Source organism: Coffea eugenioides, chromosome 4 (assembly GCF_003713205.1).
Source record: "Coffea eugenioides isolate CCC68of chromosome 4, Ceug_1.0, whole genome shotgun sequence".
Lineage (NCBI taxonomy): Eukaryota > Viridiplantae > Streptophyta > Magnoliopsida > Gentianales > Rubiaceae > Coffea > Coffea eugenioides.
This window is the reverse complement of record NC_040038.1, coordinates 1,865,346-1,886,106: the sequence shown is the minus strand read 5'-3', so window position 1 is coordinate 1,886,106 and position 20,761 is coordinate 1,865,346. Positions and strand designations below refer to the sequence as shown.

Sequence of the window (20,761 nt, the reverse complement as noted above, 5' to 3'; positions counted from 1 at the left end):
TAATTGTGATATTTCCATCACCACATGCCTCGACTAATTTTTTCACCATAAGGTGTCAGTTTAGATTCTTTATCCACTTCTTCACCTTGAAATCCATACACAGCCTCCAATGACTTACCCAAAATCCATCAATAGTTGTGCAAAGAATAAACTGCTAAATAAATTTGGAAAAAAAAAGAAAGCAAAGAGAGAACAAAAACACTGAAACGATAACTCCTGCACATACCTTGAAGGCTGAAATAAGAAAAGTAGGCTCCTTATTTCGTTCTTCCTTTATCTAACAAAACTTTAGTGTAAATAAGCGTCGGCCAGATAAAGAATATAATTAAAACAACCTCATGGTAATAACATGAAAATGATTCAGAGAAAATTATTGAACTTATTCTTCATATTCTTCAACATTATTAACAGTTGCAAATGAAATATACAACCTACCATTTTTTCCTTGCTTTTTTTTACATTAAAATAAAGGTCTATAGTTACATGAAGCAAGATGATATGTAGATTAATATCACAAGTTTTCCTCTCCTTTCTGAGTAAGACCCTTTTGATTTCATAGCCCTTTCAAGAATTCAATATTTTCATTTAATGGTTCACAAACCCTACATGATTTGAAATTTAACTACTTCAACCATTAACAGCCTAGAATTTAACCCCAAGCATTGAATAAATTGCGTAGATAGCGTGCCTAGCAAAGCAAACATGACATTCTAGTCGTTAATCAAACAATTTTGATCCAAATCCAAGGGAAAAAGTTGAGCTATAAAAAGTTGTCCAAAAAGTGCATTAGCTGGCTGCAAAAAGAAAAAAAATGACAAAATCATTACCAACTAACTAAGAGAGTTTAACAGAAACAGTCAACCCACACCCTCTTAATTTGAATTTTTTACTTATAAAGAGTTATTGGCAATATCAACTGGAAAACAAAAATTTCTATGAACATGAAAAAAGAGGAAAGAAATTAAACCATTTCATCTAAGGAAATAATCACAAGTTTCAATGCAAAAAAGTGAAAGCATAAAATATTGGATCTTAAGTAAGGATAATTACTGAATGGAGTTGCTTAAAAAGACCTGACAATCTCATAATCATGACTTACACTGGAATTTTAGGAAATACTTCAATAAGAGGCAGACTGTCCTCTCCATAGTCCATTTCTTGAACATCTATGAAAGCGGTGTAAGGACAGGAGAAGATTATAGTTGACTTTTGGTAAAAAGAAAGAAAAAATAGAAAAACAGAGATCCTAAAAGTATTTACTTGAGCAAAGAATTTCCAAACATTCATACTTGGTATCAAATCCCTATTCCTCAACCCGTAACAAACATATAAAACTTATTAGAGAATAAAATAAAATTTAATCAAGAGAAAAAAAGTATACATAGAACAAGAGTGGAGAAGCTAGTCAGAGAGAAAGAAAGAAAGATAAGAACAGAAGAGACTTTTCAAATAGAAGCTTTGAGTTGGAGGGGATTGAGATATGGAAAATTATCTGATGGGAATTGATTAGTCTTGTCAATATTGAGCCAAACCCCTCTATTGCAGATACAGGATTTGAGGGAATGCCTCTGGTTTTGTAACTCCTAGTACTTTAACTCGCCAGCAAAGAGGAAAACAATAACTTTTTTGCACAGAAAGGAGATGGGAAAAAAAATTTTTTTTGACACAAAAGATAGGAGAGAGATGGCTCTGAGGTCTTTCTGTCAATTTTTCTCATAAAAAATCTGAGGTAAGATGACTCCAGAACACCTCTCCAAAAATAGTTGGATGTGTCAAAGAAGTGATTGTATTCTCAAATTCTAGGAAGAATTGTATGCCATTTATCTCAAAGTAGAGGCATCTTGTCCTCATATTTGAACATCTAAATGTGTTATATTTAGTACAAATTATCCATCCAGTTAAAACAAATTAGGAGTTCTACCAAATTTTCTTAAAAAGTAACATGCCCTTCCTTTAAGTTCTTTCCTGCATAAAAAACTTCAACATAAATTGAAGGTCTCCATCACATTCACCTTTTTGAACCTATCAATTGGAATACCATCTTCATGTTTCTCACAAAATTTTCTGTTTAGGCTTACCTCAATTAAGTTCATTTTTACCAAGTAAAAAAACTATCATAAGGTTCAGTTTTCCAGACTTAATCTTACTGAAATGTTACAAATCTAAGAGAACATCATGTGTTGTAAATATAGACTTAAGTCAACCAAAACTGATTTTCCTAATAAGAATTTCCAAGCTATTAAACATCGTAGTCTATGATTCAAGAGGCAAAACTACAATTATGTAGCAATTTAATTCTTTTTTTGATCAAGGAATTGAAAATTTAAGGTGTTTATTAAAACAGCAACTTACTCATTATTTCAAGCTGGTGCTTAGAATGTAATATTTGAGAATCCTCGTCTTGGACAAACCTTTAACCACCTACAAATAGGAAAACCATTTAGATTGCCATTGTAACAAAAAAATATATTGCTGAAGATACTCAGTTTAATTACCACTTAAGGTTCATAAAACGAATATTCAAAAGGTTTTACCAAGAAACAATTTATGTACTAAAACAAAAAATTTCAACACAAAGCAATAAAAAAGAATAGCATCACCCGATTTTTTGTAACTCATGGCCAATGACCAATATGACCTGGAAGTTCCTGATTCTCAGAGAAGAAATTTATTAATTCTTCAAATGTTGAAAACCCTAAGAAGAAAAAGGAATCGGAAGAACTGGAGCAAATAGAAAGATATTTTGAAGATGAAGAAATCTATTTTAAACAAGTGAATCTTTTTGCTTACCATATGGATTGCTTTTCTGATCAGGAGATCAACAAAACACCTGCATGAAAGACACCAAAAAAACAGACTAAAAAGAAAACTCGAATGAGGTTTGAAAAGAGCAAAGGCCAAAGAAAAGTATACCATCATTTGAGCTCTGAAAAAAGCAATTTAAAGTAAAATTAAATTAGAATGATAAAACAAAGCTTACGATTTTCCCATTCAGCAGTTGTCTTTTACGGGTGGCCATTTTCCTTCCTGTTGCAGAAGAAATCCAAGAAAGGCAAAAGCGGAAAGAAAAATGGAACAATAAAACACTAAGTAGGTAAAAAAAATAAAGTAAATAAATACTCTACAAGCCAGCTAATCATCAATTATTCACCATCTCCAACCATATTAAAAGTTTTTTGTTCAAACTAAAAATAAAAATTTAATGATAAAACTGAAATGAAACAAAGACATTAATCAAGGAAAGAAAGGAGAAGAAAAATACCATATCTGTATTCTACAAATTCATATAGACAGTGGAGATGAAATATTAACCTTTCACTTCCTCGTCGTTTCAGAAAAGGACCAAAAAAAAAGAAGGGGGAAGAATTGATTGTTTTTAGCCAAGGAAATATCAGGCAAAATGGCAGAAAAATAGAAAAAATCAGCTATAACTACTTGAGGTATGGAAAGAGGGAGATGACAAAGGGAGGAGAGGAAGATTACCAGTCCCTTTGCAGTCTTGAGCCCACCGTCCATCAACTCAATCAGAAGGGAAAAAAGCTGGACCCCCCCCCCCCCAATTGAGAACTTTAAAACAAAGAGCCTCTCTAAGAAGAAGAGAGAGGCTGGAAGATGAAGAAAACCATCTTACTCATTATGTTGTTCTCAGAGAGAGGCTGAAAGATGAAGAAGAAGAGAGAGAGTTGTTCAAAGAGGTTTAGAGAGTGACGGTCGATGAACAAAGAGGGAAAGAGGAGACTTTTGATGCATCGAGCCCAACCCCCTGTCAAATCCCACCAAAAAAAGCTGTTACAGAGAGAGAAGGTCTACCCATTTGACTACCACCAATAAAAAGCCGGGAAAAGAAAAAAAATCAAAGGCACATGGGACCAGATTTTAGCGGAACACTTCCCCCGGCAAACAACAAACAATGAAACAAAAGGATTGACGCACGGGAAACAAAAGGAAGCACGCGAGGCGCACGGGAATGACGACCAAACTCCAGCCAATTAAACGGAGACACATCAGCACAACAACCATCATCCTCAGAAAACCCATTCGCGCTTTTACTATATAGGTTGATGATAGGCACTTGACTCTTAAAATTGTTTCAACAGGAACTTCCCTCTTTTTCAGAGCTCTAGACTTTTGTGTGATAGTCTTTGTGAAGAGGCACGTCATATCAAGAAGATGTGAAATAAGCTTCCTTCTTGTGGGTAGCTAGCTTTCCAAGCACAAATAAAGAAAAAGGTGGTCAAGTAAGAATTTCACAGAGTGGGATAAAGTTGTCATCTTTCTAATTTTTTTCGCCCCAAAACGAAAAAAATAGATAGCAGTATAATTAGCAATGAGGAAATGAAGGTTAGGGGGTGGAGGTGGGGCAGCAGGCGGGGTTGTTGGTAGGGATGGCAATGGGGGCAGGTGCCCGCGGGAGGCTAATGGGGCGGGGGGAATTCCCCCCCCCGACTTAGAAACGGGGCGGTACACTCCCCCGCCCCCGCCATCCGCTTTAAAAAAATAAATATATAATATATATAATATATAATTTAATTAGTTACAAATTATGATAATGATATTATTAGTTATATGTATTATATGATGTCTATTAATATATATAATATAATTGATATTATTAATTATACTAATAATTATATATGTGTACTAATACAAATTATTAATTGGTTATACTAAATTTACTAATGCATTTATACTAAATCCCTAATTACACTTAATACAATAACATTTTTTTCTTAAAAAAAGCACAAGCACAATAATGAATTAGTGATTATATTTGTGTCAAAAGTGAAAACTTGACTACTTTAGTTATATTTATTTCATCATGTTGGATTGTATTCAAATAATTTTTGTTTGATTATTTTTATAAGTTTCAATTGTAAAATTATAATAAATAATAATTTGATGATGTGTTGATATTTTAGTACTTGATTATTTGTTAAAATTTAATCATGATAAAATTATATAACAAATTTTTATTAGCTCCGCAGGAGCACCCGCGGGGGAAGCGGGGCAAGGCGGAGACGGAGCGGGGGACGGGGGATGGGGCGGGGGCGGGGGGAGTTTCCCCCATCCCCCGCTCCACCCTCGCCCCATTGCCATCCCTAGTTGTTGGGCTAGGCTATCGTTGATAACTAGTTCCCTCTTTTATGTTTATTTCCTAATTTCCAAACATTCCGGTGGCAATTTCGACTTTTCAAGTGCTTGGTTAAGCCAGTTTGATAGAGGTTACTACAAAGGGGGTCATATTATTTGGTCAAATCAAAAGGTTTATTCAATAATGTGGTCAAATAAAAATTGTGTCCAGTAACAAATGATTTAAATCAAAATTTTGAAACTCTCGAGTATTTGAAATTATTCCTCAAGTAACAAATACTACAAGATTCTTTTAAAGCCATTGCATCAATGTGGTTCTCTTCATCCAGTTAGATAGTAGCATAGTTTTTTTTTTTTTCAAAACTTATAGAGAATGTCAAAGTTGATGTATTAAGGACAATTAAAAAAAAAAAGTTTCAAATAGGGGGGAAAAAGTAGAGGTGGCAATCGGGTCGAAATCGGGTTGAGATCCGAGCAAAACCCGATGATCCGAACTGACTCGCAAACCCGATGATCCGAACTGACTCGCAAACCCGAAACGGGTCAGGTATCCTGACCCGAACCCGAAAATTTCGAGTTGTCAAGTCGACTCGAAACTTAATTTTAATTTATTAATTTATCACTGTAATTTCTATTAAAATCAATTTCGCACAAGACTAATTATATAATCAAGTAATAAATATTTAAATAAATAATCTCAAACCAAATCTAAAATAAATTAAAACATTGTAAAAGTGTTTTATCCCAAACCAAATATAAAATAAATTAAAACAGTATCAAAATAAAAAATAATATAATACATTATTTATCCAAATATGATAATTTCAACTTCACACAAGTTAAATAAATTCATTTAGGATTAAGTGATTAATGCCTTTGGAAAAAAGAATAACTTAGTTTAGTTAGATAAAATAATTTTATATTTATTAAATTATTTTTAATTCATAAACGGGTTATCAGGTCATATCGGGTCACCCATACGGGTTGACCCGAATTCAACCCGTTTTCTTTTTGGGTTCATCCGGTTCGACCTAATTCTGATTCAAACCTGCGAAATCTCAACTCACATCCATTAATTTCGTATTAGATTCGTGTTGTGTTTTATGGTCGTATCGAAAATTGTCGCCCTAGAAAAAAAATAAAAGGATTTAACCATTAATAAATAGCAAATGGCATGGGCAATTTCGTCAAGCAGCATTATGTTATTCAGCTGCCTCGATCAGCTGGCCCGCTAGGGTTTTAAACCCACTATATAAGCAAATTTAACACTGTCACCCCTGAACTTCCAACTCTTCACCTTGAAGCCGTCGCAGCAAAACCCTAGAAAACTCTACAGCCTCGTTTTCCCTGTTTTCCGGTAAATTAAATCTCCTTCATGTATTGCCTTTGTCCTTAAATCTATTAATTCGATTCCTGATAATTCGATTTTATTTATTTGTTTTTGGGTGAATTGGGTTAAGTTTAGGGTGAGGAAATGGCGACAGTACCGGGGCAGCTGATATGGGAGATCGTGAAGAAGAACAACTCCTTTTTGGTTAAGGAGTTTGGCAACGGCACCGCTAGCGTCAAGTTTACCAAGGAGCCCAACAATCTTTGCAACCTCCACTCTTACAAGCATTCTGGTTCATCTCGTTGATCTGATTCCTTTTTTCCCCTTTGTTATATAATTGTGCTTTTATGCTCTGTTTGGTAGAATTGAACGTTTTTAGATCTGGGTTCTAGTTGGTTTGCCTTGGAAATGGGGAAAATATAGAGTAGTTGACATGTATTCTTACATATGTAGTGTTTGTAAGGCAAGTATAAACAAGAAAAAAATTTTAAGGCCTTTTATTTATTTTTGCATTTATTTGGATTTTCAAGAATAGTTAGGAATACAGAGAAGTCATGTTACATGAACGTGCATCTTTTGGATTTTTAAAGCAAATGCTTTAATAATTTCTTTGGCCCTTACATTTGGCTTGTTAGTGTAGTTCAGTGTTATGTGTTTTATCTGTAGTTTGCTTCAGCCTGTGTTTGTTTTCTTTGGTTGGTTTGTGTCGCAGTACTGCGATTGCTGGAGTGTGTTATAAGTGATTTTTATGGGTTTTTTTATTGTTTCCAGGATTGGCAAACAAGAAGACAGTGACCATTCATCCAGGGGGCAAAGATCAGTCTGTGTTGCTTGCTACAACAAAGACCAAGAAACAGAACAAGCCCGCAGCTTTGTCTAACAAGTCTGTCATGAAGAAGGAGTTCCGTAGAATGGCCAAGGCTGTGACAAACCAGGTAATGCACAAATAGAAAGCCAAGTTTTATTAGCATGGGTAGCTGATTGATATAAATATGAGTACTCTGCCTATAGCTTCAATTCATATTTTGCACACTTTTATCTGCATTTCTTACTTTTGGGATTTGGACTGTTGTTTTCTGATTCCAAAAGGATCAATTCCGAATGGGCGACATGGTCTTGCCTTCTTTCCGTAGCCTGAGATTTCTGCTTGCTCATATTTGCTGTCAACACGTGAACCTTTCTTGGCAATGGTATTAGATTGGGTTGTGAATGTGTTATTTTGCTTTTCAAAATAAACAACTTTTTTATACTATTTCGGTGAAATTTTAATGATTCTGTCTTTGGTTTGTTATATTTCTAGTTGTAAATAGATTTCCTTTAGTGTCTTCGGGGACATAATCTGGCTGGACTATGTCTCCTGACTGAAATGGATAAAACAGGCTATAGTACTCAATGTGACACTTCGTGTTGTTCTACCACCAAATCATGACTTCAACCAATTGATCTACCAATTCTTTGATTCAATCTTTGAAGAAGCATTTGTGCATCATGATAATGGATCTTCTATGTACTTATCCTATTCTTCAGTTAAATTAGGATGTTGGAGCCCTAGTCTGAAAACTTGGAGATAAACTGGCTACAAAATGTCTTTGTATTTGATTTGTTGCGACTTTTTTTGTCAAGTTTGTTGATGCATTTGTCGCTCAACATAGGTGGCAGATAACTATTACAGGCCTGATCTGAAGAAGGCTGCTCTTGCAAGGTTGAGTGTTGTTCACAGGAGCCTCAAGGTTGCCAGGTCCGGCGTTAAGAAGAGGAATAGACAAGCATAAGGCATAGAAATGTCATTTTCAAAGTGTAGCAGTGAAGAGCTGTGTTTTGCTCGTTTTTCATTTTGGATTTTGGTTTTAATACTTGGCTGCTTTTTGGGTTCTAGAGTCTCTAAAATTTTTGTTTCCGACCTTTCTATATTTTTCTTCTTGAGCTATGGATGAAAATAGTTATGAACCCATGTTGGTTGCGTAGTTTATGGAGCAGATATTTGTTTCTGTACCAGTTTCATCAATCACCACTTAAAACGACGACCTTTTTCTAGGGAATTGATGATATATATTCTTGCGACTGGAAGAGAGACGAGGATAAGTACTTTGCAATAGTGAGTTGAGATTAAATCGTGAAAATTTTTTCATAGTTGATATTGATATGGGCAAAAAACGAGGCTTCAACCTTAGCGTTGTCGTTTTGGCAACTTAGAGCTAGAAATCACAGGTGCTGCAATGAATTGTGTAATGTTGTGGTTTGTTGTACGATTTTTTGTCTTGGTATTCTGATAAATTCAAGAAAAGTTCGGACTCCAACTATTTTAACACAATTCTCAACAATTTTCATCAAGGGTATTCATGGAAAGCAAGAAGTTTCAGAGGTATTACAATTCTAAAGGCTACTGCTAAGAAGTAAAATTGATGAGAGACTGACTTGGTAAGAAGAAAAAGTCTTGACAAAAAAGTTGCCATTGTGAACCGCCATTTAAGGTTATATTTCTTGGCGTGACATTAAAAATGGAGATCACAACATGTACCTAATCCACGGTTCTTGACTTGCAAAACAGGATTTGTATGTTGTGTCCGAAATTTCCTTCCATAATACATGCTACTCCGACCAAGAAAATTCTGAAATACAAGTGCCTAGAAACAGAAACAATCTTGTACTTCATTGGTTTCATCATGAGATGCCTGAGTCAAAAAGTCCCAGCGGATTTGTTTAGTCATTAGCGTAGATTACATTTTGCAGCGCGCGATGTTCAATTCAAGACTCAAGAGAATCGCGTTGACATTTTATAATTAGCATAAACGTAACTCTAACCAACGCTCTCTCTGGTTATATATATATATATATATATATATATATCTACCAACTAGATAAGAGAACAATTGAAGTTCTCCATTGAATGCCAAGTGTCACTATATTGTTAGAGAAAGGAGTTTGTTTTCTGGTTTTTTTCTACCAAAAAGTGAGAAATGTCTATTTCAGGCATGGTCTTCAAATTCAAAGTCTTAATAGTTCCTTACTATTTAGGGGCTAATTGGTAACAATGGTTTAATTATTTGCATTTGTTCCTTTTGTTTGGTTTTTAATTGATGTGAAAGGTCAATTGAATCCTTTTATGAAAACTAGCTCATTAAATAGTTGCTAACTATTTAAGGTTATTTTTGTATATTTGAAAATATTTCTTTTATAATTTTCTGATCAAGTGCAAGTAATTGTAAACTATTTGTGGGCCCTTTTATCACATGGGCTGTTTTGAATTAGATTATATGATTAATTATATAATTATATAAATTAATAGAGTTATGCCCGTTAGAAGTAATGTGATTGCCCGTTAGTATATGACTGATGACTGATGATGAAGTTAGTCAACACCATCTTAATGGTCTTATTAGTCATTGAACTTCCTTCTTCTTGATTTAGCCAGAATTCCCTTCTCCTTCTTTTCTGTCGAATAGCCTTTTTCTTTCTCTCGATTGAATAGGTCGCTATACTATATCGGCCTGCAAAACTTTCAGTTTCTCACCAATTCCTTCAACCACTAAATTGTCCTTCAATTTGATTGCAACCCAGAAAATCCTCCACAAGCACGTGAAGTTTTGTCCTGCCCCAAAAATTAGGTCAGTAAAATTTCTTTTCCCCAAAATCTACGACCCTGCAAAATCTTCGATTTTCTGTCAATTCCTCGAGCAACTAATTGTACTTCCTTTCGATTGCCTCTTAAAAAGTCGCCGAATTCGCGTCAATTCTTCTTTTGCCCCAAAAAACAGCTCACTGAAATCTCTTTTTCCCCAAAATCAGCTCATTTTAGGGATGACTGCTCTACCGACTTATGCTATGATACAGCTTTCAAAATCTACTATTCCCAGCCCTATATATACTTTTGTTTCTCAGTTTTGCCGGTCTTCAGCAGACGAGCGAAGAAAATCTAGGTATTTTCTATTCTGTGTCTTTTTATTTCGACCTGCAATTTTTTAGTTTGATGAATGTTCTTACCTTCTGTTTATTTATTGCCTTTCATTAATTAAAGACTGCCATGTCTTTTATATTATGCATAAAAGAATAATTATGATGCTAATTTTTCGATTAGCCTACGTTTACTTTTTCCTCTGTTTTTATATTAATTTCAAATGGTGCCGGACTTTTGCCAACATTCAGGCGAGCAAAGAAAATATAGGTATGTTTCTATTTTCTTGCCTTCTGATTTGAACTGCAATTTTTTTCCCACTGTTGTTGCCTCTGTTTATTGCTTTCTCTTAATTATAAGAAATGCGATGTGTTTGATGTTATGCTATGATGGTTTACTTTTCCCTCTGTTTTTAATTTCAAATGTTGCATGATGTTGTTAGCTGTTTATCTATTCAATAATTACATCATTTAGTATCATTGTACTTCGGGTTATTAAGGTTGTCATTTTATATATATTAGTTAGTTTTAGCTATTCTAGGATGCTTTGATTCTGTCATTTTGTGTGCCTTTGGTTTAGTATCTTGCTTTGTTTATAGTAAAATTAGATTTTGATGTTCTGTGTTTCAAAATGAAGAAAAAAAGAAAATTTAGTACATGTTTTAGATTGATAGATGAGATGTTTGATGATTCCCTTGATCTAACAATGTTGGAAAGAAACAAAAAGACAAACTTAAATATGCTGACTGAGCATATGAAGTTTACTCTTGATTCTTCTGTTTCTCAACCATATTCTCCTTTTGTAATCAACTGTGAGAATGACATCCGTGAAAAGCACTCTGTTGAAACATGTGCTTCACAAAATCACATCGATAGGAATGCAATTTTGCCAAATGACTGCAGAGGTAAAAATGTTTACTTTCCTCCAAAAAATACTGGAGAAGTTCATTATACCTCTGATTCTACTGACAAGCATTGTTTGCCTACAATGAATTCATCTTTAATCAACCTCTGTGATGTTGAACCTGCTGGTTCGTCACAAGTGAACTGCAATGAGGAACCATTTGTTATAGAAAATCAGTTTCAGAGTGAACAAGTTGCAAACGTTAAAGGAAAAATTAGTTATTCTGAAATATCAAATCTAGATATGGAACTAGCTAATTATATTCCTCCCCTTTCTGTGAATAGGCATATACCTATAATAGGTAGTACATCTGTTATATCTTATGATAGAGTCCTCTTGAATATTCTGAAATATATCATGAAGAGGTGATAAATAAGAAAGAATATAGGAGACAGGCCTACTTTAGATGGAAACAGAAAAAATTGAGAGGAAAATCTAGATCAATTGGTTCTTATGATAAGAGCCCTCTTGAATATTCTGAAATATATCATGGAGAGGTAATAAATAAGAAAGAATATAGGAGACTGGCCTACTTTAGATGGAAAAACAAAAGATTGAGAGCAAAATCTAAATCTATTGCTTCTACAAATATAATTGAAAATCGAACAAGCATCACGATTGTGAATGAGTGTTCTTCAGTTGTTGATGTTCAGCGTACTTCTCGATCTCGTTCGAAACATCGCAGATCATCTCTGAAAAAAACTCAGCCAGGTCTATAGTTAATACTTTTAAGTTTTCTAATATCTGTTTTTAAACTAGCATTAAAATCAATTGAATGATTTGACTACTAAGTGCTCTAAAATAATTATATTTTAGGAAGAGGGTGCAAAACAGGAAGAGCTTTGTTGGATATAATTCCTGACAAAGCTGATATCCTACCACGCCAACTAGATTGTCCTCATTGTGGAGCGAAGAAGTTTTTTTCTAAGACAGCATATTTTTGTTGCCAAGATGGTGAAGTTGTTCTAGCTCAAAATAAAATTCCAGATATCTTTAAGGAGCTATTGACTTCATCTTCACAAGAGGCACAATCTTTTAGAACTCTTATTAGAACGTATAATAATCATTTTGGATTCACTTCCTTCGGTGTTAAAGCTGATCTGACTCTCTCAAAAAGGAATAAAGGAATTTACACTTTTAGAATTCAAGGACAAATATACCATTTTCTGAATGATTTCAATTCAAGCAATGGTCATAGTAATAATTTACAGTTATATTTCAATGATTTTGAAGCTGAAGTAAGCAATCGATTAGCAGCTTGTCCTAGATTATCTGAAAGTGTAATTAGAAAAATTATGCAAGTTCTTGAGTGTAATCCATATGCAAAATTTTTTAGAAATTTGAGAGAGCTACCTAATTTAGATAACTACTACATTGTGTTAAAAACTCTGCCCGGTGTTGATAAAAGAGTTTATAATCGACCAACAACTTCACAAGTTGCTGGTTTGTGGGTTGAGGGGCAAGAAAATGGAGAAACCGGCAGGCGTGATATTAGAGTTCATACCCATAGTGGTGCTTCAAAAAATATACAGTACTATTATGGATGTTATGATCCACTCCAATATCCAATACTTTTTCCTTTTGGTGATCTTGGCTGGCACCAAGGAATACCAAAGAAAGGAGCAAAAGTATATGGAAGAAAGAGGAAAAAAAAACAACCTGTAGCAGATTTGATTTCCCCTGCAAATGCTGCTACAGCAAAACAATTAATCCAAAATGAAGAATATGGTTAGTATAATAACTATATACCATGATCTTTCATTTTACATATTTAATATTTATGATTAGACATTTAATAATGTACTATTATTATTTGCACAGCAATGGAAAGCATACATGAAGATCCAAATTTTGTGTCCCTTCGAGAATATTATTGTTATAAACTTCAGATTAGGGACAATGAGGAATCTTGGTTATTACATTTTGCTCGACTTCTATAACAATATATTGTTGATCAATATGTGAAGCTTGAGACACAAAGACTTGACTTCTATAGATTACAATAAGAGGAAATTAGGAGAGAGTTCTTGAAAGGCATAATAGATGCTTTAGGATCAGGTGAGAGTCAAGCATGTAATGTTGGCCAGCATATCATATTACCACCATCCTTTATTGGAGGGCCAAGAAATATGAGACGTAAATACATGGATGCAATGACATTAGTACAAAAGTATGGTAAACCAGATATATTTCTGACCATGACTTGCAATCCTAATTGGCCAGAAATAAAAGAACAGTTAATAGACAAAGAAGAGGCACAAAACAGACCAGATTTGCTTGCTAGAGTATTTCATGCTAAGTTAGAGCAGCTTAAAGATGAACTATTGAAAAAATGCATCTTTGGTGAAGTGGCAGCTTACACTTATGTCATTGAATACCAAAAACGTGGACTGCCGCATGCACATTTCTTGCTAATTTTAAAGTCAAAATTCAAGATGTATACCCCTGAAGAATATGATAAAATTGTCTGTGCCGAGATACCAAATAAAGAGAAAAATGAACATCTATATAATTTGGTCATTAAACATATGCTTCATGGACCATGTGGTTCACTTGATCCAACAAATGTATGCATGAGAAAAAATGGAACTTGCAAGAATAATTTTCCTAAAAATTTCTGTGAGGAAACTATCCAAACTCTTAATGCATATCTTGAATATCGAAGGAGAGATGGTGGAATTCAAATTAAGATTAAATCAGCTCTTTTAGATAACAGATGGGTTGTACCATACAATCCATATCTTTTGGCTAAATTTGATTGCCATCTTAATGTTGAAATATGCTCTACAATTAAGGCAGTCAAATACATTTATAAGTATATCTATAAAGGTCATGATAGAACTAGCTTCTCTGTAGTAAATAATAAATTTGATTCAGAAATTGATGAAATTAAACAATATGTATCAGCTAGGTGGGTTTCTCCACCTGAGGCAGCATGGAGAATTTTTAGATTCTGTATGAGTGAAATAAAGCCACCTATTATTCATTTACAATTACATTTGGAGAATTATCAGCCAATGAGTTTCAAAAAAACGGCTAATCTTCACAATGTTGTCAATAACTATCATTTGAAGAAAACAATGCTCACTGAATTTTTTTACATGAATAGGACAGATAAAGCAGCTCAGGATCTAAATTGTACTTATGTAGAATTTTCTGATCATTTTGTTTGGTTACCTAAGCAAAAATACTGGAAATTGAGAGAAAGAGGTGAATCAATAGGTCGAATAATGACTGCTCATCCTTCTGAAGGAGAACGATACTACTTGAGATTACTCTTATCAAAGGTTCGATGTCCAATTTCATTTGATGACCTAAGAACCTGTAATGGAGTTCAAGTAGAAACGTTCCAAGAAGCAGCATTAATTCGAGGCTTGTTACAAAATGATAACAGCCAAGAAATTTGTTTACAAGAAGCCTCACTTTTTCATATGCCCTACGAAATGAGGAGACTCTTTGCAACAGTTTTGGTTTATTCTTGCCCTAATGACCCAAAGGCATTGTGGCAAAATTTTGAATCTTCTATGTCAGAAGATTTTGCCAAATGTTCAGCAATGACATCTGCACAAGTGAAAAGAAATGTCTTGCAACAAATTGATGGATTTTTGCAATCGATGGGAAAAAGTATACATTCGTATAATTTGATTCCCATTGGATTCTCTTATGAAAATATAGAGAATGAAACTCGAGAATTAAGAGCAGAAAGAAACATTATCATTTCAGAAATTGACTTAAATGCAATTGAGCTACTCAATGAAAAACAGAAAAAAGCATTTGTAGTCATATCTGAGAGAATTTACTCAGATAGACCTGATGTTTTTTTCATTGACGGCCCAGGTGGTACTGGAAAAACATTTCTGTATAGAGCTTTGTTAGCTGATGTTAGATCTAAAGGCTATCTTGCTCTTGCTACAGCTACATCAGGAATTGCAGCTTCCATTTTACCAAGTGGAAGGACTGCACATTCCAGATTTAAAATTTCAATAGATATCTTTGATGGTGCAACATGTCGGGTCAGTAAACAAACTTCTTTAGCTGCAATGATCAAAGAAGCAAAACTCATAATCTGGGATGAAGCACCAATGGCTAAAAATGCAGCAATTGAAGCTTTAGATGATCTCTTTAAGAGATTTAATGAATTCAGAAGAAATATTTGGCGGAAAGGTAGTTGTACTTGGTGGAGATTTTAGACAAACATTGCCAGTTGTTAGAAAGGGAACAAAAACTGAAATGATAAATGCATGTTTGATAAATTCTCCATTATGGCACAAATTAGAGAAATTGCAATTAACAGAGAACATGAGAGCAAAATTAGATCCTTCATTCACGCAGTTTCTTTTAAAAATTGGAGATGGAACACAAGAAACAGATGAGAATGACATAGTAAAACTTCCATCTTCAATTATAGTTAACTATAATAATGAGACTGATGCAATTGAAAAGCTAATCAATATTGTGTATCCTGAATTTAAAGATCCTTCAAAGAAACTGCATTGCTCACAAAATAAAGCAATTCTAACTACAAAGAATAACTTTGTAGATGAAATAAATGATCAATTGATCAAAAAATTTCCAGGAGATTTGACTGAGTACCTAAGCTATGATGAAACACTGAATGAAAATCATCAATCTGAATATATTGATCTTCTGAATACTCTTACACCTAGCAATTTACCTCCACATAGGTTATTGTTAAAATTCAATGCCCCAATAATTCTTTTAAGAAATCTTGATCCTACTGAGGGATTATGCAATGGAACTAGACTGATAATAAAGAGTTTGAGCAAGAATGTTATTTGTGCTAAAATTGCAGTTGGTGATTTTTGTGGCAAAGAAGTTTTTATACATAGAATTTCCTTGCAGCCACCAAGTGATGAACAATATCCAGTTCCATATAAGAGAACACAATTTCCAATTCGTTTGTGCTTTGCAATGACAATAAATAAAGCACAAGGCCAAACTTTAGATTTTGTTGGTATTTATTTGAAAGAACCTGTGTTTTCACATGGCCAATTATATGTTGCACTTTCAAGAGCCAAAACAGCTTCGGCTGTAAAAGTACTTATTAGGCCAGCTTATTTTGATGAATCATGCACTGATCATACTAAAAATATAGTATATAAAGAAGTTCTTGAAGCTTCCCAGATTACATTATCAGGTTTTAATATTCATGGCCTGTTTTGTTTTCAATTTTATTATTTTGTTTAATTCACTATCTAATTTCTCTACGAATACAGGCCATCATGCCTAGACATATATCTTCAGTACTAGACATTCAGAAAGGAGCAGAAAAGTGGACTGTTCTAGCCCAAGTTGTTCACAGAGGCCACGGTCAATTAACTCGTGAAGTTCCACCTAGGCGAATTATGCGCTTTCTGCTCACAGATTCTGAGGTCAGCAAGTACTTTCCTATTTCTCTGCTCATTAATTAAATTCATAGATGAGAATATTTCAGATTCTGTATACGAACATTTCATAATTTGCCTCTTCATTACCACATGTTTTGTACTTTCTGAAGCTGAGAATAGGGATGATTAGTACCACTTTTGACATAGTAATCAGTGAATTTAGAGCTCTGATATCTTACTTATATCAGCCTGCTCCTGAAGGGAATCTTGCTGTTCATTAAGTTTTTCTATCCAACTAGCAAGTAGGCTTTGTTGGTCCAGAAGAAAAAGAAGAATGTTCTCAATCTGTGACACCAAAAAAAAAAGAGTGAATGAGAAGTCAATTTTCAAACTTATACCAAAAAATTTTACCTTATACTGAAGTTATTCTTGCATTACAAACCTTTGTTATGAGTATATCACAAACATATACATATGGAATTCCAGTTTACCCTGTTACATTATTGCTTATTACATCTCACAAAAGACACACACACTAAAGAGATAATGGAATTGTAAAAGCTTAAGGGGAGAAAAAATGAATATTTCTGCTGGTCATCAAGACAGGCTGTAGTAGACAGCATGTGGGAGTGTAATATGTTAATTCTCTAAATTTACACAGGACTAATGAACTGCAACAATTGACATACTTATGGCAGTTAACCTTTTCATCTATACAAACCATAGTTTCATCTACTGATATCAGAACTATAGTTTCATTACAAGTGAATACTCGCCTAACTATTAAAGTATTCATTCCTATAATTTTAATTTCTGTGTCATAAATATGATGTTAGCCATCAACATGATAGTTATAGTTATAACTCATAATATATATAAAACTAACTTTTCCTAATCCTAATCAGGGAACAAAAGTTTGTCTGCTGATTACATTTGCTTAAGAAAAAACCCTTAGTATTCATGTAAGTTTCTAATATAAAACATGCCTGCCTTCCTCTTATGAGTTTAAAGCAAACACATTATTGTAGTTGCTGGAAAAGACCAAAGCCTGGTCAATGATCATAATTTCTTGGTGAATTGTTTTGTTTCTCTCCCTATTGAATAGATAGGTTATGTCTTCATCTGCAAATGATCTGCAGGTAGTTGAACATGAATGACTTTGAATCAATAAGATTGGTGTTGTTGAATCTTTGTTCTATAGCACTTGCTATAGTGTTCAATATATTATGTTGCTCTATCTGCATATCCACAAATACAACTTATAAGCCAGGGATCCATTTCATTTGGAGGATGACCATCATCATAGTCATACAAATGAAATTCCATAAGAATGATAATAAAAATCCAATTAGTGTTAAATAGTTCTATAAGAATAAAAATAAAAATTCAGAATTATGCTTGAAGCTTGAAGAGATTATTTATGAACATCTCTGAAAGGGGTCGGATAATGCAGTACCAGTAATTCCACAACAGCATAAAATCAGAAGATTGACTTGGGATCTTGCCATTCATGATTTGTTTCTCAACTGTTTCAATAACCTTCTGCTTACTTTGTGCATGAAATAGGTAATTAATTCTTATCTGAGTTTAGATGATATTTGTTACAACCAAAGTTACTGGGAACTAACTTAGTGAGCATACATACTATCATAGCACAGCTATAGCTTCATTGTCAGTGTAATACATACAAAACTGACTTTTTGTAATCCTAATCAGGGAACAAAAGTTTCTGTTGTCACCTATGAACAACACATCAAAGTCTTCAGTAAATTTCTCCAGTCTTATCAAAGGTATTATGTTTCCAATGCCATTGTCGTTCCTGCTGACCCAACATACAGAGTTGGGACCTATGAATGCTCCTGGATTTTGAACTACAAGACTTTGATTGAAAACTATGTTGAACCTGTGCCACCTATGTTGCCTTGCATATTTGAGCTGACAAACTTCTCTGATCTGCACAAATATGCTGATTCAGATAATCTTTGCAGTAATTTTTCTTACATTATTTTGCTCTTTACTTCACAATCATTTGATATTTTATTGATTCCTTACATTCATATCAATACTTTTATTTCAGATATCAGAGGCTTTGTGATTCAGGCATTACCAGTAAAACAGACAGATCCAGATTCTTCTTCTAGAGACATTATAGTAGTCAATGAAGAGTAAATCAAATCTGAAAACTACCTTCTTATTAAGTCATTTTAGATTAATGATAGTAGTTACAGCTTTTTGTTATACCTGACAGGAAGAAACTGATGCTTATGACTCTCTGGAATGAATTTGAATATGATGAAGAGAGCAAAATAGCAGACATGATTAGCACTGCCCCTCTAATCATAGTTCTACGTGTTAAAGTGACCACATTCAATAGTAAATTTTTCATTATGCATTATGATTTCTTTACTGTGTGTCTTTTAAGTACTTGATGTGTTCTACTACTAAAACATTTCATCATTTTTACAGTTTTGTCATTCACTACTAGGTACTCATCTGGAATTCTGATAAATCCTCCACTCCCAGATGACCTGTCTTTCAGGGAATGGTAAGTATAGTTTTCTTTTTAGTTTTTTCCATAAATTATCAAGTTATTTTACTGATAAATTTTTTATTTGTGTTTTAAACATAATCATTCAGGTTCAGCTTGAACAAGGAAGAAATCAGGAATTTGCTTAATGCTAAAACATACAATGATGCAAGCTGTTTACTTCCTCCTCCAAATGAAGAAGATATCAAAGCAATCAGTAATTTTCAGGCATCATTTCCAGTTGTAAGTGCCATATTATTATTCTAAAATTTTGCTTAAATATAACTATTTTGTGTCTAATTCACATTCAAATACCATTCATGGTTGCCTGCCTCAGCAAAAGGCAGCTTGGGTGCAAGGAACTGTCAAACTTGCATATGGATTCACCAAATATTGGACTACAGCTTGTGCGAATTGTCACAAAATTGTGAATGCTGACATTGACTGGATCATCCACTGTCCTTCATGCAAACAGCAAAGTGAAGTTGAACTCAGGTTAGATCATTAACTTATGCTTCTAAATTAAACATTATTCGCATTTCTTACCATATATTAATCTTAATTCCTCCACTCAATTAAAGGGCTCGCATTCCAATTATTATAACTGATGCTTCGAGCTCAATACATTGCATTATATCTGGAGAAGATGCTGAAAAATTGATTGAGTTCACTCCATTGCAGCTTAAGCAAGCACAAGAAGATGTAAGTATGAATTTTCTGTCTTATATTCAGCCATAAATACAAATATACATAGAAAGGAATTCACTGAACCTAACTAAAAAAATTTTCTGGTGCAGGGCTTTCAAATAGATACTGAACTTAATGATGCCTTGAAAAAGTACACAGTGGTCTGTTTTCTGAAATCCTATGAGACTCCTTTCCAAGGTCAACTGCAGAGAAAGAATACTGTCATTAAGGCTTATACTGCAGCTGAACTATCACACCGTCCCCTTCCACTGGAACTTCCAGAAAACACTCAAGTTTCTTCTGCACTTGGCAGCTCATCAGCAAGGCATGCAGAAACATCATCAAAGGATCAATTGTTCACACCAAGCACAAAATTGGTACTTGAAGAAATTGCTGGAGCCAGTTCTTACAAAGACAGCCAGACATCTGCAACCAGTGGAGCAAAAAGAAGCCTTGAGTTTCCAGAAGATTTACCAGCAGACACACATGCTAAACAACCAACAAAGGCTCCTGAAGAGTTTGCCAAAGAACCTGCAAAACCGTATGGTCCACCTGCAAATATCAAAGACAGTCCAGCCAAGAAAGCTAAAGCAAAGGAAGACTGATATGGCCTATTTCTGTACTTTTGTTAAATCTTTTGTTCATTGCCTTCATCCTTGCCTCCATTGCTGAGACAATATCTTTTGAATTATATTATGATCCATTATTCTTTTGACTTAAAAAGTAATGGATCATAATATACCTATTAATAGTTTAACCACCAATGCTGTACTTCAATAGGCAATGAAGTTTATTTAAGCCTCCTAATATGTAATTGTGGCTAGCACCCAAGTATCTATTCTACTAAGACATGAATGATTGAGTTTATGTAATGTATTATTGTGATTTGCATAGTATTTACCTCTTTAGCCTATATATACATTATGATCTTTTAGGAAATTATCCTCATTGTTACAGATTTACTTAGTCATACCAGTGGGTAG

The 20,761-nt window shown here is 34.0% G+C and overlaps 1 protein-coding gene across 2 annotated transcripts; it reads left to right on the top strand.

Annotated features, from left to right (window-relative positions):
• Window positions 1-6,344: 6,344 nt before the first annotated feature.
• Window positions 6,345-8,469, top strand: LOC113768100 (60S ribosomal protein L28-1-like). 2 transcript variants are annotated; one of them, XM_027312337.1, is made up of 4 exons: window positions 6,345-6,448; window positions 6,557-6,713; window positions 7,193-7,356; window positions 8,074-8,469. In XM_027312337.1, the coding sequence occupies exons 2-4, from the start codon at window positions 6,566-6,568 to the stop codon at window positions 8,191-8,193; spliced, it is 432 nt and encodes a 143-aa protein (XP_027168138.1). In that variant the 5' UTR covers window positions 6,345-6,448; window positions 6,557-6,565; the 3' UTR covers window positions 8,194-8,469. The 2 variants fall into 2 exon arrangements, with proteins under 2 accessions (XP_027168138.1, XP_027168139.1); XM_027312338.1 differs by having other exon boundaries at window positions 6,351-6,448; window positions 6,552-6,713.
• The last annotated feature ends 12,292 nt before the right edge of the window (window positions 8,470-20,761 follow it).

What these genes read in the sequence shown, in the direction of transcription:
- LOC113768100 (XM_027312337.1), top strand. Translation starts at nt 6,566, where the DNA reads ATGGCGACAGTACCGGGGCAGCTGATATGGGAGATCGTGAAGAAGAAC. An exon ending in CCACTCTTACAAGCATTCTG is followed by an intron (nt 6,714 to 7,192) that starts GTTCATCTCGTT and finishes TATTGTTTCCAG; the next exon opens with GATTGGCAAACAAGAAGACA. An exon ending in CCAAGGCTGTGACAAACCAG is followed by an intron (nt 7,357 to 8,073) that starts GTAATGCACAAA and finishes CGCTCAACATAG; the next exon opens with GTGGCAGATAACTATTACAG.